Source organism: Rhea pennata, chromosome 19 (assembly GCF_028389875.1).
Source record: "Rhea pennata isolate bPtePen1 chromosome 19, bPtePen1.pri, whole genome shotgun sequence".
Lineage (NCBI taxonomy): Eukaryota > Metazoa > Chordata > Aves > Rheiformes > Rheidae > Rhea > Rhea pennata.
The window spans coordinates 13,394,355-13,411,566 of NC_084681.1; the positions used below are offsets into that span (position 1 = coordinate 13,394,355).

Here is a 17,212-nt window from a genome sequence, read left to right on the forward strand (position 1 = left end):
TATATAATTATAATGTTATCATATTACCTTTCAGCTTTTTATTGATGCTACACTTAAATATTTTAGCTGGCACACCTGACTTCTTACATCAAAGATTTTTAGCCTGGTAAAGTCTTACGACTTTTTAAACAGGGGATTCAAGGAAAGAAGAATCCATATTCAAGCATTTGAAAATTGAATGTTCTAGCCACATTTTAATTTTTCAAGTAGTTGGACCATTGCAAAATGTAAATAGGTGCTGCTTTTCACTTTCAGTGTAGGACAGTATCTTTAGAAGTGGATTTATACTGTGATAATGTATGACATGTAATTGAATACTATATGCCATATGATTGCCCTTTTGGCACTGCATCTCTGGCAAGATGACTCTATGACTTAGATTGGAAATGTTCGTATATGCTCGTGAGATTTTTAATGTTTCCTGGGGCTTACCATTAGGAAGAGCGTTGCATAGAAATAAGTGGCAAGATAAAAAAAAGTTTTATTTGCAGACCTTGAACCATTCTAAGGCTTTTTATTAAGGTTCATACTCTTATTTTAGGGCCTGTTGGGTAAGTTCATGGCATGACATACAAAGAATTTGAATAAAATGATGTTAAACCTTATTCAGTTTGTCGAAAAGTAATTCAGATTGCAGGTTAAATCAGATGCTATCTGTTGAACTATGAATGGTGATCGCTTCTTGGTTTGAAATATCTGCTTCTCTTCCAGGGCGTTCCAGAAGATTTGCTGTTCTTTTATAAGCATATCGAAAAGGGCGGTGAAGTCTTTCGAGTTGACTGTTGCCTCCTGCTGTACCGTTACCATCCCCAGGCTGCAACTCATTCTGTACTAGAGTAAGCTGCATATTTTTGTAGTGCATAAAAATTAGCTTCACCTTGGATGATTGGCAGCAAAGATGAGATGCTTAATCTCTTTTCAGACATCAGGCAGTAGAATTCCTAGTTATGTTTTATTGTATTAAAAAAAAAAAGAAAAAAATACCGAAAAATAAGCATATCATGTGCTGGTAGTAACCTATTTTGATGATGGAAAGTTAGCTTTCTGGAGTTTTTTTTCCCCTGTAATCTACTTTTGAGGAACATACTGTAATGGATGAATTTGTCTTGCCTGTATGCTCAGAGCCTTGCGGGATATACTAAGCACAGAACTGATGTGGTGAGAGGTATTTCCCTCCTGATCAAACCAAAATCGCATGCCAGGTCACCATCCAAAGTGCTCCACTTGCAACGTGGATGCAAGGTCCTCCAGCCATTAGCTCACTATCCATGCGTGGTGGGATGCCCAGGGCTGACAAATGGCACAAATGTCTTTACCAGTAAGGCATCAAGTGGATGTACAATTATGGAGCTGTAACATACCACATTGTTTGGTTTTTGCAACTATTCTTGAAATAATTTCATGATAGGTATTGTAAAAGGATGCTGAGCATGGTGAAAGCAAGCAGCAGAGCAGTAACTTCTTCAGCACTTTGAAGGCAGTTCTACAGCATGTCTAAAATATACCCAGTGGTGAAATTTTGCTGGGGTATTTGCATTACAAGGTTTTTAATATATGAGGTTTTACTTCACGTATTTTCTTGCCATGTGGATCACAATATAAGGAAATATATTTATTAATTTTAAAGTTTAGTTTCAAAAAGAGCAATCTTTTTTAGTTTTTAAAAAGTAAACACTCTTTTGTAATACTGACAAGTCTACTTTAGAAAAATTAATAAAAACTAAACCTCTCATCTGATAATTTGCCACACTTATATGTTTTATTTGCCTATTTTGAAAGGTTTAAATCATTTAAATCAGATAAGTTTGAAAAGTACCTGTGGATGATTAGGAGTAATTATCTGAGACGCTTCTGCGTGAGTCATTGCCTACTGCTTTTACAGTGCTGTTTTATCCTAAAATAAAGTGTTGTTAAATCACTAAAAAGTGATTCCTCTGCTTGTCTTAGCCATCAAAGATGCTTTTCCTGATCACAAATCTTGCAAGCTTAGCCTAAGTCATAACAATAAAACTGGTTATTTCTCTTCCTGTGTGTTATTACTGAAGAGTTCTGTAAGTCGTACTGCACCAGAATCACAGTGGTAACAAAGTAAACCATTTTTTTTTATTAATTAACAAGATAAATACACTTTTCAATCAGTCCTGCTTGTATGGCTCTTGAGAAGTGATTAGTAAAACTAATCATATTTTTATGGGCAAATTTTAGTTATAAATTATATTACTGTGTTACTGTAAATATTGTAGTATACTAGCTATGCATCATTCTCATGGTTAAAGTCACTATAGATCTTTATTACTTATATATATATATACACGTAGAGTATATATGTGTATATATATATGTCTACATACATAAAGTCATTCAACTTTGGAACATTCATCCAAAGCAAAGAGAAGATACTCTTTGGATTTTGTAAACAAATAGGAGGTAAATTATTTTCCTTTTATTGGTATTTAAACGCAAATTCTTGTTCCTATTTTTGTGCATGAGTGTTCTGGCACTTGGTTGCAAACTTTTCAGCCAGGCATCATGGGATGCTAGAAGGCTTGGAAGATTGCTGCTTGTATCTGTGGGAAAACATTTTATTCTTGGAAATGAGTTTGTTCTGAATTTACTGCAAGCTGTTGCTTATTCAGCTCTCCAAGGTCGTGGGGCTCAAGCACCCTGAATTGTAACACACTGTGAGAATGTGGAAATACTGTAAACTGTTTCAGATGTGCGGTTTGCGTGTCCAAATTGGCGCCTGTCTGGTCTCGTTGTAAGAAGTCAGGCTAGCCGTTCTTCCTGTTGGCTTTCTGTCGGTGGTGCTGTTTTGTGTGAACTTGCAAGTGCACAGTTGTGCAATCGCGCTCGGTGTTGGCTTGATCCCCTGTTTGTTGCCCAGGTCGTAAAGGCCTGGCCGTCGTTTGTCCCGACCGACCTCAGGCTGCTGGGTTGTGGAAAGAGCAAAGGGAGGTTAATGGACAACGGTGCAAGTTTAAAACTGAAATTAAGGAAGCTGTCCAGGTTTGTCTCCTGGTCACCCCGGCTTATCTGATGTGTGTTCTGCCTTTTCTAGACACCTTTTTTATGGTGTGTTTTGTTTAGGCAGTTTTCCGTGGCATTTTGACAATGGCCTATGTTGTCTTTGAATTCTCTCGGTTAGCCTAGACCTAGCTCTGGCAGCGGTAACCTGCCAGGTTAGTATCTTGGCTGAAAGCAAGATGATGCTTATAAGAAAGTTAGGTTGTTTTTTTACAGTTCCTGCCCAATTTCAGTCTTTAAAAAGTGAAATAAGTTTTCAATAAGCTGAATAATAGGACTTGATGATTGAGGCTTGATTTCGCATTTTCAGACATGCTGAAATATGTATAGATGTATATATGTATATATAAATATAAATATTTGGCAAGCCATGTGGAGTTCTTTGGTGATATAGAATTGTAAACTTTTTTTTTTGTTTGTTTGTTTGCTAGATTAGTATCCTTCTGGAACAAATACAGAGAGGCAAAAGCATCTGTGAAACAGGAAACAAAAACTTATTTGCCTCCTCCCATACCCTGGAGGCATCAGACTACGTTATTAAATGTTTGGAGCATGTGACAGCATCTGAATGAAGTACAGTCTATATTTAGATTTCAGCAGGGGCATACAGATAAATAAATGTTCTCAGTGTAATTTTATATAAAGTCTACAATGGATACATGCTAAATGTGAATGAGCAATACAGGTTTTTAGAAACTTCTCTCCAGTATGGGATTTGCAACACAAAATCCCCCACCTTGCATCTCTTGGATCTAATCATTTTCCCTCACGTTAGTTTGTATCCGATGGCTGTGTGCGCTTTGTGCTACAAAGCTACGTTACGCTGATCTGATACAATATCAGAGCTGACTTTATAGTGAGAAATACTGTAGTAAGAAAGTTCAGTGTATAATAAAAACATTGTAAAATTCCTAGATTTTTATCTTGCCAAAGGGAGAGAAAAGGGACTGTGTATAAAACAATGTGCTGCACTGTGAGATGAAAGTCAGCGTGGTACAAGATGAGCAATATAAAGTTGTATTTGTCTTTGTGTACTGTTGCTCATGAAGGCAGGCAGCTGGTGTAGATTGCCAGTCTTTGTAACAGTTTACAAACCTTTGCTCAAGAGAAATTTCATATATGCAAAAAATAAGGATTTTTTTTTAGTTCCTCTGAGATTCAGGCAATTCTCTCTTATGCGGAAAATGTGAAGCATACTTAAATAGTTTACAGTAATTTCATATGCTGTGTATCCAGAATGAAAATAATATCATAAGAGCTTGTTTTGCTGAAATAACCAAAATTACATAATCTATTACAACCATCTGGTTTCAGGCACTAGGAGCTTCCAGCGCTCTCTAAGCAAAGAGGACCAGGCATTTACTGTGAGCAGCACATGGGGTCGTTTCAGAGGTAGTGGGAGCCCTGGGTCTCCTGTCACTGCAGAGCGCAGGAATGCCTGCTTCATTTCCTGCAAAGCCACGTTCATCCAAAAACAAAGCAGCAGAGAGAAATAGCGTGACGTATTGCCCTACAGCTGAAACAGAGAGGAGGTCGCCTGCGTTTCTATCTTCTGTGCCTGCTTTTGGCACTTCAATTAAACGTAGGAACTAATGACCTCATTAGATTCTTGAAAAGCAAATGGCGTTAACATTGATAGTCTCTATCTGTCTTAATAAACCTTTCATGAAAAATAGGGCACGATGCAAACCATGCCTCGGTTAATGACCCACGACCTGAGGATGAACTCGGACATTAATAGAACCTATTAACAGTGTAGATGTAATAACTCAGTGGGACGATATAGTCTAGCAATTAATAAGTTCACATGAAGTTCAGCAGAACAACTCCCGCAAAAAAGAAAACATTCAGTTTATTCCCCAGTATGATCAAGGTTCAAATGAGAACCTTGAGTTCTGAAGCTCCTGTGGCTCTTAAGGACCCTGGATTCTGCCCGCAAAACTCACTATAAAAAAAAATCCTGTTCTTTCAGTGATTTAATAAGTTCTCTATTTGGCCATCTCTGGATTCCCAACCTGATGGTCTTCACTTACAATATAAAACTCAATTAGGAAAGGGCAGATCTACAGCTTTACACCGTTACTGTGGACGATAATCAGTGGCTACAGTTTCAGGTCTGTGTATCATGCTGGGCTTGTGTTTTCACGTTTCCCAAGCCCTTGCTGTACCTCTGTCCTTGCGCTGCTCATCCGCTTGGGCAGCCTTATGGGGGCAAAGGGAGTTGAGCAGCATGGAGACGTTTAACAGCGCTCCACCAGTAAATCACATAGCTTTCATTGCCACACTAGCTTTCATTTTCGAAATGGGAGCGGAGCAGATGTTTCTTGACGCCTGTGTTCATTCCGGAGGTCAGCGCGCACTTTAACAGAGGTCCCTTGTTGGGTTGCTAGGGTGGATGGTACGGTCATAACTGCTCGGGCCGGAGGCGCAGCAGCTTTCTGTAGCTGTTTTCACCTGCTGCGCGAGTACTCCTGCAGAAGTTTGGCTCCTCTTCTCCCTCCCAGGCTCTGCACAACAGATGAGTACTGAGGGCCCGTGGCAAGAGAGAGCTTAGGGAGATTCTGAAAGGCTTGGGAATGATTTTCCAAAGAGAAAAATGTATGCTTCAAATACTTCTTTCAGAAAGCTCGAAAGCGAACAAGGAAACGAAAGGCATGGGAAAACGGTGTGCTTCAAGAATTTGGCTCGAGGAGTTTCAGGAGGGCAGGTATCAACTTCCACAGTCAGAATTTGTATCCCGGCTTCTGGCAGAGGAAAAAATCTCGTTAACTAAATACAGGCTAGGAAAGGATACAGAAGGCTACTGAGAAAGTGCAGCTTTAATCCTTTCTGACATGGCTAGGAAAAAGCAGGCCTGATATGGGATAAGGCAGGGTATTAATGCCTTCTAGTTGTTGCTCATGGCTAGGAATATGAAATCACGTGAAATCCGAAAATAACTGTGAAAAACTTTTGGGAGAAGTGCCATGTACAACCTCAAGGTTATTTCGGGTGCTTTCTTTAATCATCCTTTGCACGTTGCTACAGTTGGCATCTGCTGCACCTGCACGGGCTCCTGAAGGATGGGGAAATGGCATTCCCTTATCCCTCAAGGCAGGAATCCGGCTTATCTGCTCTGGAAGGATCCAAAAATGGGGCAAATTAGGTGAACGGGAAGCCTGAAGGGGATAACTGAAATTCTCTCTTTTGACACACTGTAAACTACCCTTGGCTTCAACATGCAAGAGATATATGTGTAGAGCAAGTTTTCACAGTGATCGAGCCTGCAGTTGTCACTCCAATTAAAGCTCCGTCTCCGGGACCTTCCTGTTAGAAGAGCTTCAAGGTTGCACCTCAAGACCTCAGCGTGTCTGATATACCTTAAAATTTTTATACCAATGGGCACACAGAATCTGGAGAGGTGATTTTAAGATTGTTTTTTGCTTAGGATTATAGCAGACATGATTCAATCATGTATTTGAAGAATTTCATGTAATTGGTGATTTAAGCAATGAATCAAAAGTGCTGCGCGTGTCGGCTTCATTTGCAGAACCTAAAATACAGCTTCCTTGTCTTGCTGCCTGATTTTGTTTGTGTATTGAAGGCAGCTTAATTAAAGTTGCATGGGGGGTGTAATTTGATGTTGCTTAATTTTCAGTACTCAGTTTACAGTCTGAATGATCAGTTGATGGTTTTTGTTTCATTACGGGGGGGGGGGGGGGGGGGGGGGAGAGGTTGGCCTGCATGTGTGCATGTATCTTGTAATCCAGCATATGCAGTTTTTAATAACTCACCTTCATGAGAGTTTTTTTTTGCTTTTTTTATAATCTTATTTTTCTGTACTCAAAATTAAGCTGCATAATGCAGTTTTCTACAGTATTAAACTGGACAGATAAGTAATATACAGGTTGCTTTATGATCATTTTTTCAATCTTTTGCAGTTTTATGTATTCTGTTTTGCTTCAGAAATGGAAAATAATTGATAGGTGAATATCACATCATTGCACAACTTATTTGTAGTCTGTGAAGACTTTGAAGCATAACAATTAGTTTCTAGTTTTGAGATATATGTGATTTGCTTATGTCAGAGGTTGTGGGTTATTTAAAATATCGTCACTGCGTCATAACTGCCGATTTTCTGGGCAGTCATCACAGCCTTGTAATTTCGATTCAACTTAAAAAAAAAAAAAAGAAAGAAAGAAAAAAGAACAATGGTTTATTTTGGATTATAACTGTTATTCCTTACTAACTTGAGGGTGATATGACAAGAGCTAGTGCACAGAGACATCTAATTTTAGGCTTCTTCCCAACATCCTTGCTGTTGCTCCTGCTGCTGACTGCAGAGCCTTGGCAAATCAGTCAGCAGGCCTCTCCTGGACCTGAGCTCCTAGTTAAAATTCAAAAATATTTTAAGGGATTTTTTTTTTCTTTTTCTTGACTTGTAGCCACACAGTGTTTAGAAAGATGAGTGTCGTGCTGGGTTTTTTGCTGATCATTGCTCTACTGCTAATCACCCTGTGAACCCGGCTCACCTCTGCATTAGCTCCATTTCCAGGTTTCACTACAGCTACACATTAGTTAACGATTCTTTTTATGCCTTATAATTTTGCCTGATTCTTCCTTAGCTTTCTTGGCTTTGTAGAGTCAAGAAGAAAAGAAACTTGACTGTGTCATTCAAGTTAACAGAACAGATTTTGGAGTCCTCGGAAGTACCTGTGGAATATAATACAGCGTTGTTCTTCTAAAGTCACATTTCAAAGTAAAATGAGTTTTAAAAACTTTCCATAGAATCATAGAATCGGTCAGGTTGGAAGGGACCTCTGGAAATCATCTAGTCCAACTTCCCTGCTCAGGCAGGGTCACCTAGAGCATGTTGGACAGGGTTGCATCCAGGTAGGCTTTGAATATCTCCAGAGAAGGAGACTCCACAACCTCTCTGGGCAACCTGCTCCAGTGCTCTGTCACTCTCACAGTGAAGAAATTCCCCCTCACGTTCAGACGGAACTTCCTGTGATTCAATTTCTGCCCATTGCCTCTTGTCCTGTCGCATGGGACAGCTGAAAAGAGTTTGTCCCCATCCCCTTGACACCCTCCCTTCAGGTACTTATCCACATTGATGAGATCCCCCCCTCAGGCTTCTCTTCTCCAGGCTAAACAGGCCCAGCACTCACAGCCATTCCTCATAGGGCAGATGCTCCAGCCCTCTGATCATCCTCATAGCTCTACGCTGGACTCTTTCCAGTAGCTCCATGTCTCTCTTGTCCTGAGGAGCCCAGAGCTGGACACAGTACTCGAGATGAGGCCTCCCCAAGGCTGAGGAGAGGGGCAGGATCATCTCCCTCAACCTGCTGACAACACTCTTCCTAATGCACCTCAGGATGCCATTGGCCTTCCTGGCCACAAGGGCCCATTGCTGGCTCATGGTAAACTTGTCATCCACCAGCACTCCCAGGTCCTTCTCTGCAGAGCTGAGAAGCTCTGCAGAGCTCCAGCATGTCAGCCCCAGCTTGTACTGGTGCATGGTGTTATTTCTGCCTAGGTGCAGGACCCTGCACTTGCCCTTGTTGAACCTCAGGAGGTTCCTCTCTGCCCAGCTCTCCAACCTGTCCCGGTCTCTCTGAATGGCAGCACAGCCCTCAGGTATATCAGCCGCTCCTCCCAGCTTGGTATCATCAGCAAACTTGCTGAGGAGGTCCTCGGCCCATTCATCCTGTTGAACAAGACTGGACCCAGTACTGAGCCCTGGGGGACTGCACTAGCCACAGGCCTCCAAATGGACCCTGCGTCACTGATGATGACCCTCTGAGCTCTGCCTTTCAGCCAGTTCTCAATCCACCTCACTGTCCACTTGTCTAACCCACACTTCCTGAGCTTATCTAGGAGGATTTTATGGGAGACAGTGTCCAAAGCCTTGCTGAAATCAAGGTACACAACGTCCACTGCTCTTCCCTCATCTACCCAGCCAGTCATCCATTTATGTGTAAAGTACTAATCTTCCTTTTTAGAAGCCAGTAGAAGCTCTAAAATTCCCAGGAACATAATCCTAGAAAAATACTTGACCTTCATATTTCCTTCCTTTACCTTTCCTTCTGGGAATGTAGTGTGCTGTAGTGAACAGGGAGAGAGGCAAGCATCAAAGGACACCAGCAGCAGCTAAAGCTTTGCAGCAGAATTGCAGTTTGTGGTTTCATTAGAAAAGATCTGCAGTCAAATCCGAGGGTCTTTTCCATTAGTTGAAGTGCTGGTGTACAGTCTTCAAAACACTGCTTAAGCTTTATAAGGCGTAGCTATTCTTCTTGGGTGCCTTTATTTGTCTGTGAAGTTCTTTCCAAGTTATCACACCCCAATCAGTGATGAAGTACTAAGCAGCCATGTAAGGATCGGGCTGTGCTCAAAAATCTCATGCTAAAGTGAAGTGGGCTCTCTGGAGCTGTTAATCGTGTCAAGAATCCATACGTTTCAGTGCTGTGATGGCTTAATATTTTTCAAACCGTAACTCAGGTCTATGAAGGAACAGCACAAATAACACAAATTTCCTTGCATTAAGATTTATAAAAGTTTTTTAACAGAACAGTTCCTATTCGTGACTACCTTCCCACCTGTTGTTGATGGGCACTTGATCTGCATAATATCAAGGAAACTTGAAAACATTTTGATTTTTTTTCTATAAAATGACAAGCCACACTTGGAGAGGAGAAGGCCGGCACCTAGCCACATGGGCAACTGAGGCTGGCACCACTGTGGCTGTCCTAAGGCGACCTTGCTGACTAAGGGACCCTGATTTGAAGCAGAAGAAATGACATACATACCACGTAACATTCGAAGAGTAACATTCGTACCCACTTAATATAGTCAGAAAACTGTGGAGCTTAAAGCTGAATTGTGAAGAACATATAGTGGTAAGAAAAATAGCTGCTTCCCAAGATGTAGAAAACCATAGGCAGCTTTAGGATCTGACAAGAAAATAACTTTTTTTTTCCCCCATTAATAACTTTGAACTGAATTCAGAGAATGAACAGACATTCATAAAAGCATAATCCAATCATGAGGGATTTTTTGTGATACATCTTGGATCATAAGATGTATTACAGTTTATCGAATAATTGGTAACGAATGTTATGAGAGATACTGCTTTCTGCTGTGATGAAGCACATGGAAAAACCTGTCTGAAGGAATGTTTTCAGATATGGCAGAAAATTGTCTCTCTCTCAGAATTTCACGCAAACTAAATTGAATTTTCAACTCAAGATATCTTGTTCGAGAGATGTAGGTTAGGGAGGTTAGTCAGTCAATCCATAAAGAGAGGAAATCATTTCATTGTATCTAGAAAATTGTTTATTCTTAACTATGAGAGAGGTTCCTGGTTAATGACTCTTGTATGAATTTTGAACATTAAATACATATTTTTAACAGCAGGCAATTGCAAGTACTGCATTAGATGGTGGGACTAACTATTTTAAAAATATATGTTCTTGATCATGATAGGAAATGTGCACAAAAGAGGACAAATGTTGAAAGTGTCAAAGAGAATTAATTCAGCCAACTGGGATGAATGGCCCATGAACAAAATGTTTTTCTTGAAGTTGTCTTCTCTTTCCGAGCACACACTTTGAACTTGTTGATAATCCAAAGTCTTCAGCGTTCAACGATGTTGGGTGTCCCCCTGATGCTGGTTCCAAAGCCACATGGGTCATCATTTAGTATTAGTGTAACAGTTGTTTACCTCCGTGGCTTGCTTAACCTGTGCTGTGAAACCTATTTCAAATGTGAAGATATAAAGGTATAATTGGACACAGACCAGAAAGAGCCAACTTGCTCTTTTTTAAAGCACATTTCAAGTCATTTTATCAAGCATACAGCTTTTTTTCACAAAATAATAATTGTTCCAGCTCCTGAATAATACTTTGAAGACTTCAAAATTAAAGTAGTCCTTAATTTTGATCCACGTATATGCATGTGCAGGCACAAGTGTTGAGTCGTGTATAGGTGCTGGCTGTTTCAGTGTTGTATAATTTTGGAGTTTAGTGATGATGGACTTGCTGCAGACGTGAGCTGGACACCATGATGTAAACTGCCTTTCATTCCAGCATTGGGCCGTATGCCTGGGGAGGTCAGAGTACTTGGGTTTAGGAGCTAGCTTGCCAGGATGTACCACGAGGCAACCGAGCAGGTCGCGTGCTGGCTGCAGATAGGTGTGAAGAGAGTCTTTAGTGGGCAGCTGGAATCATCAGTGTTGAACATATTGATGTGATTTTTCTGTAAAGTTTCTTGAAAATAACAGTTCAACTACAACTTTGAATCTGTCCAACGATTTTTGTTTGAGGGGGTCAAACTCCATCGTGTTTGTAATTGTCCAGGGGAACCATCTGGAACCACCGGGTCAGCTTTCTTCAAGACCAAGTCCTCAGCTACTGGACATCGTTCACCATCTGGAACGCTGGCAAACAGGGCAAGAAACTCTACAGAAGCTTGTCGCCAGCTAATCAAAAAAAGGTGAGCTATTAAGAGTGGATAAAGTTGATATAGAAGTGCTTTCTCTCCCCTCTGCCTCATTGCTTCTTGTTGCATGGCATAGTCAAGTTCTTGTATGATATGGTATGCCCACAGAGGTGTTAGATGAAGGTAAATCTAAATTGGGAATATTCTGAATATTTTGCCTAATGATTTCCTTTGTTTTTTATACTAAGCTGCCTTCTCTATGAATGAGTCACACGTATGCAGTATTTGCCCGAATCCTAAGAGGATACTGGAGGGTCCTTCTAGGATGCCCAGCAGCATGGTCCTTAGGCTGAGGAGTTGCATTATAAATCCCTATTGAAAAGCTTGAGCCTTTTTTTAAAAAAGGGGGGAGGGGAGGTGAAGGAGAAGAGGCAAGGAGAGATTATTGTACATAGATATCGAATTCAATGTACAATTAATTTATTTGAAAATGTGGAAGTTAGGTTTGGCAAAGACGGCTTTTTCTCAAGAGAGGTTTGTCTGAGAGTTTAAATAACCTCATGTTTATAGCGTATTCTTTCATGTAATAACTTTTTGTTAGATAAAGGCTTTAGGGCTAATTTCAGATGGCTGTTTCTTATAAACAGTCACGTAACATTTGTTTTATTACCGAGTGTTTTTTCTCTTCAGAAGAAGTATGGGTGGGAAGACAGAATGACAAATACACATATACATGAACCTAATTAACGTAGCGGCCCTCAGACCACACGCGTGTACAAAGAAGTGAAGCATGTAAACTGATAGCGGAGACCACTGAACGGAAACGGCGGCCGCTCACGTGGGAAGCGAGCGACACCAGTACCGCTGCTCGCCGCTGCGGTGCTGCACAAGAGGGAGGGCGGTGTGCCTCCGGTGAGCACCCACGCTCACGGCAGGCAGAGCGGGCTGTCGCGCGTGCCGAGGGGCGTTCTCTGGAAACGTTCTTTTCCGTCAGTGTTTTGCAGAAATCTTTGTGAAGTCCCCTAAGTTGCCAGTGTCCAGTGCGCTCTGCTGTCTGTGCAGCTGTGAGGGGTAGGAGACCGGTTGCCAGCGGAAGGGCTGCAGGCTGTCTGCTACCACTCTGTAGGGGTCTCCACAGCCAGCACAATAATCTGACAGTGCCACTGCAGAGAGGATAAAAAGGGCAAGAGAAAAAAAAATAGTGGCTTTTATGCTATTTTGTGACTGAAGAACTCCAGTTTACCTCTGCTTCAGTAAGGAACAACCTTAATTCCCAGCTTCACCGACTGTGCGGTTCCAATTAACTGGGATCTTGACGTTCTTTCCAGCTGACCTCTGCATAACGTTTGCTTTGGCAGTGTTGCAGGCTGTGATATTATTTTGCTTCTGTCAAGGTTATAATTATACGTATTCCAGCATGCTTTAGATTGATATTGAAATATTGCGTTGAACATTAACCCATTAAATGCTGAATACTGTACCAGGGGCATTGAGCAAGTGTATGTGACAAAGATAGTTGTGTCTGCCAAGTATCTGCTCTGGCATGGTTCCTTTTGCCAGTGCTGTGTAGAAAGCAATTGCTAAAATGCAGCTGCAGCGTGGTTCTTGGTGTCTTACGTACCGTAACACACCTTCATCCATTTAAAAGTTTAGCATCTTAGCCAAAGTATTCAGAGGCTTTCTCAATAACCAGCAATCATCAACAGCTTTGGAAAGTGACTTCTGTCATGCTAAGAGAGATTAGAGGCCGAACTTTTCTAGATAGCTAATTTCAGAAGAAATTAGGGTTGTTTGTAGATGTTGAGAAGTTTTGTCTAGTTCAGCAGTTTAGGATTGCCATCATACCTTCCTGGCCCTTCTGAAAGCACAATCCCTAAGTGCAAAGCCTGAGTGACTTCGGGATGTCTGCTAGCAAGGCAGCGGCCAAAGGCTGTCGAAATAATTAAAACATCTCAAGTCTTCCAAGTGCTAATCAAAGGATTATGTTGCAGGCGTTTGAGGAAATCAATTCATGGAATTTGCAGTAGGTTATTATGGCAGGTTTTTCTTTTTTCTTTCCTCTAAAACAGGCTAGTTAAACTCAGCGTTACACCTTTCCTCAAAAATCCTTCAGGTATTCTGTGACTATTTTCAGCTCTTGCCAAGGACATAAATCCCATATGAGCAAAGGTTGTAAATACTTGTTGCCTCATCTTTTCCAGCCCTGAAGAACAATAAAATACTATTCCTGCCTCATCCTTAAAAAGACTATCTTAACCAAATTTACACCTTCAGATATTTTGCTAATTACCAGAATGCTGGAGAATGGGTGGTGTTTTAAATCTACAAATAATCTTGTGCTGCCAGTGGAGGCCCTGGGGTATGAATGCATCAGTTCTGTAATAGCTTTAAAAAAATACCTTTAAAATAGCTTTAAAATAACTTTACAAAATAATTCCACCAGCGTCTTCAGACCAAATGCATTGTATTGTGCTGATACAATTACCATTTTGTTCTCTGAAGACCCAGCGGCATTAAACAGTGTGGTCTTAAAAAGTTTAATACACTTTTAAATGCAAGTAGGATTGTTAAAAGAAGCTGTATGACTTAAAAGCCTAAATTTCGTTTCAGTCCACTTGATATTTTAAGTTGGTTTAGACTCTTGAAAAATGTCACCTTTGCTCTGCGTCAGTGCTGCTGCCTCCTCTTGATGAGCTTTGAGCTCTGCTGGGAAGTCAGGAGCCTGGTTTCTGCCGCAGAGTGGAGTTGCTGAATCGACACTGGGTAACCTGGAGACGGTATGGGGGACACACTCCCCAAACACAGAATAAAACCTGTAAAAAATGAAAATGATACATACCAACTTGTATTATTTGGAATTATGGAGAAACCTAAGTTCTACTAAACTTTCTACAGGAGAATTAATTAGTTTGAACTGCCAAGCTTAGAGAACGTAAGAGAATATCTCGTTCAAAAATGCATGTTTCTGGTATTTTTACATACCTGACAAACAGAGCAGTTACATTTCTTATACTGACTAGGCTGTTGCAGGATATTTCAAAAATATAAATAAGTTACATGCTTAAAAACATGGTTTCTTAGAAAACAAAATTTTGGCAGTTCCAGGAAGCAGCAGTCTTTGTTCACATTCACTAACAAATTATTATTTTAGTATGTTTGGAAAACAGTCCGAATTTGAATTATGGCTGTATTAAAAGAGAAAAGGACACCTAAGTAATGTGCTCTCTCTTCCCACAGACATCTGCATGGTGAAGAAAAAAAATAACGCTTTGTCTCCCGAGAATTCAGGCAAAACTCCAAGGCTCAGTATTTTTGCTAAACAGGGAAAAAATTATTCAACTACTATATATTTTTTCTTTTATGAATTAATTACCACAGGATCTCAGTATTCTTAGGGAAATTCTCTTTCCTGGCTGTCCACTTCTTGATTCACATAGTTGACAGTGGTTCAGTATTAGCATTTCTGCAAGAGTGAAGCCAGACAGACCTTGTTTTGTTTAAAACACATCCGTCTTGTCTATAATTTGCAGCTGAAGATGGAAACCAAATGTTTTTGGGATGCTGCATATGCCTAGAGGGTTTCTGAGCTGTCTTGTCTGCTCTTTTATTCTGCATCAAACTTTAGCTAAAAGGAGAACTTCAGCATTAATGTTCCAGTGTCATTTCCGAGAGCTGAAAATAGTGCTCAAGTAGCTTAACAGAAAAGGAGGGGAAAAGGACAAAATAAGCATCAGCCACATAATTAGTGGCATGGAAACAGTGCTGGTACACATCCAGCCCAGGAGGTTTCTGTATGGCCCCCCTATACACCAGGGACAAATTTACAAGCTGCAAGGAAGTGTTTTGTACCTCCCTTTTTCCTAGCTCATTAACCATTTACAAGCATCAATATTGTCTCCTATTCATTCCTCTTCACCTTTTTTCTGCTTTATCCAGAGCTGCATCACTAAAGCATGGACTTCATCTGTGATCCTTCAGCTGGCTCGCAAGAGCAAGAAATGTTTCATTTTTGTAGCATTTTAAATACTCTTAAAATATGTGACAGGCAACAATATGTGGGGGCAAGCAAAAGCAGAGAAACCCAAAGAAAGAGAAGAATATTACAGCCACCTTTCCGTGGAGAAAAAGATAGGACGCAGGTGCAGAGGCAACGTAGGAGAGAGCTCAGAGAACAGAAAGAGGGAGATGGAAGTTCAAAGCTTCAGTTAAAATTCCAGTGTAAAGCATCCTAAAGTAAAGCCTCTCTGTTTTGCCAGTTTTCATTTTGAACTGTAGAAAATACTTAAGTACAGCAGCGAAATCTCTCCGGAGCTGCAAGAGGCACTTTTTGGATCTTCTCTTCTGTCAGCACTGATTGCGAGGCGTGCATGCTTGAAAAATTCTTGGTGTAACTGATTTAGTTGTCTGTCCTAGAGAAATGAGTGTGTTGCAGGTAGTTCCCACACTGCTTTGCATAAAGGCAGTCGCATGTTGTGTTTAATAAGGGAATTTTGTATATGCAGTATTCTGAGGCTATTTTTATGTGCTGCCTATATGGGATTCTGGCATTAAGATTTTTCTTGAGCACCGTTACAGGTACATGTCAAGGAGGAAGCTCACGCTGCCTTTAGCGGGGTAGAGCATTAAAACTGCTCCGTGAAATGCATGCTTGCAATTTAGAGATACCTGGAGCTGCTGTGGTGGCTGTAGTGCCGCTCAGGAGGAAGGAGAGCAGCACGCTGATGCCGAAGAGCTCTCAGCTCCTGCTGGAGAGCGGGTCTGCGTATTGGTTTCGTCACTGCGCTTGCAGCGTGCTGGAAGGCATTTGTGCCCCTGCTCGTGCTTTGTGCTCTCTGGCGTTATCCGTAGCTATCTGAACTTGCATTATAACGCTTTTAATTGCTTGCTTTCAACAGGAAAGGCTAAAATTGATTTAACTTTTGCAGAGGTGTGTATTAACGTACTTTCCAGGCTTTAAACCAGTTCGAACGAAAGAATTGTGAAGGACTGCGTGAGCATAAGCATAAGATCTCCATTCAGCATGCTATAGTAGGGAAGATCCTCTTATATAGGATTTTGTGGAGTTGGCCAGCTTGGAGATCATCTTCCTTACTTTTATGTAATCAGGAAGGAGAGGAGACAGTGTGCAAGTTGTCTTGTATCGAAAGGATTTTTCTTTTTTTCCTTTTTTCTCTTTTTCTTCTCACGTGCTCTGCGAAGGTGTTTACTCTCTGCGCTGCAGAACTTGCCGCTCATGTCCTCCCACCTGGGGCGAAGAGGGGATGTCCCCGCCATCCACTGCCACTGGGCCTCCCCGCGTCTCCTAGGCGGTCATTAAAGCGCATCGCTGGTGAAAGTAAGATGAGCAAATAAGGTACCGGGAAGCTCATTCACCAGAAGCGGATGTTTTTAGGCTGCTGAAAGCTCCCAGTTCTCCCGCTGGAAAAACTGAGCGGAAGGGAGGTGCAGCCAGGCAGCAAGCCCGTCAAGTGCGACACAAACTGTTAGTTTTCATATAATAACTAAGTAACTGCAGCTGCGCTCCAGGCTGACTCTCGGTTGTTCCTTCGGTTGTGCATTTATTTGAGGTAGGGTGAATCTCCTGCCCATTAACCTCCTCTTAACGCGTGGAGGTCTGATGTACCAAATCTGAGAGTGGCGGAGAAGTGCTTTTATCTGCCCCCAAAGCATCTTCCCCACCAGAGTTTTCTTCTCTTTTTGAGTAAATATCTTATCTCTTGAGCTGTATAAGCTTTCTCTTATGAGGGAGGGAACTATTTCTTCTTTTCTC

At 41.2% G+C, this 17,212-nt stretch overlaps 1 protein-coding gene across 4 annotated transcripts in view; it reads left to right on the top strand.

Moving 5' to 3' along the window:
* The window catches only part of B3GNTL1 (UDP-GlcNAc:betaGal beta-1,3-N-acetylglucosaminyltransferase like 1), a 129,883-nt gene that overhangs the window by 100,199 nt on the left and 12,472 nt on the right, over positions 1–17,212 (top strand). For all 4 annotated transcript variants that reach the window (XM_062592074.1, XM_062592071.1, XM_062592072.1 and 1 more), the window contains 2 exons: positions 712–836; positions 11,361–11,496. In XM_062592074.1, coding sequence (XP_062448058.1) covers positions 712–836; positions 11,361–11,496 — 261 coding nt within the window. The remainder of the gene's footprint in view (positions 1–711; positions 837–11,360; positions 11,497–17,212) is intronic.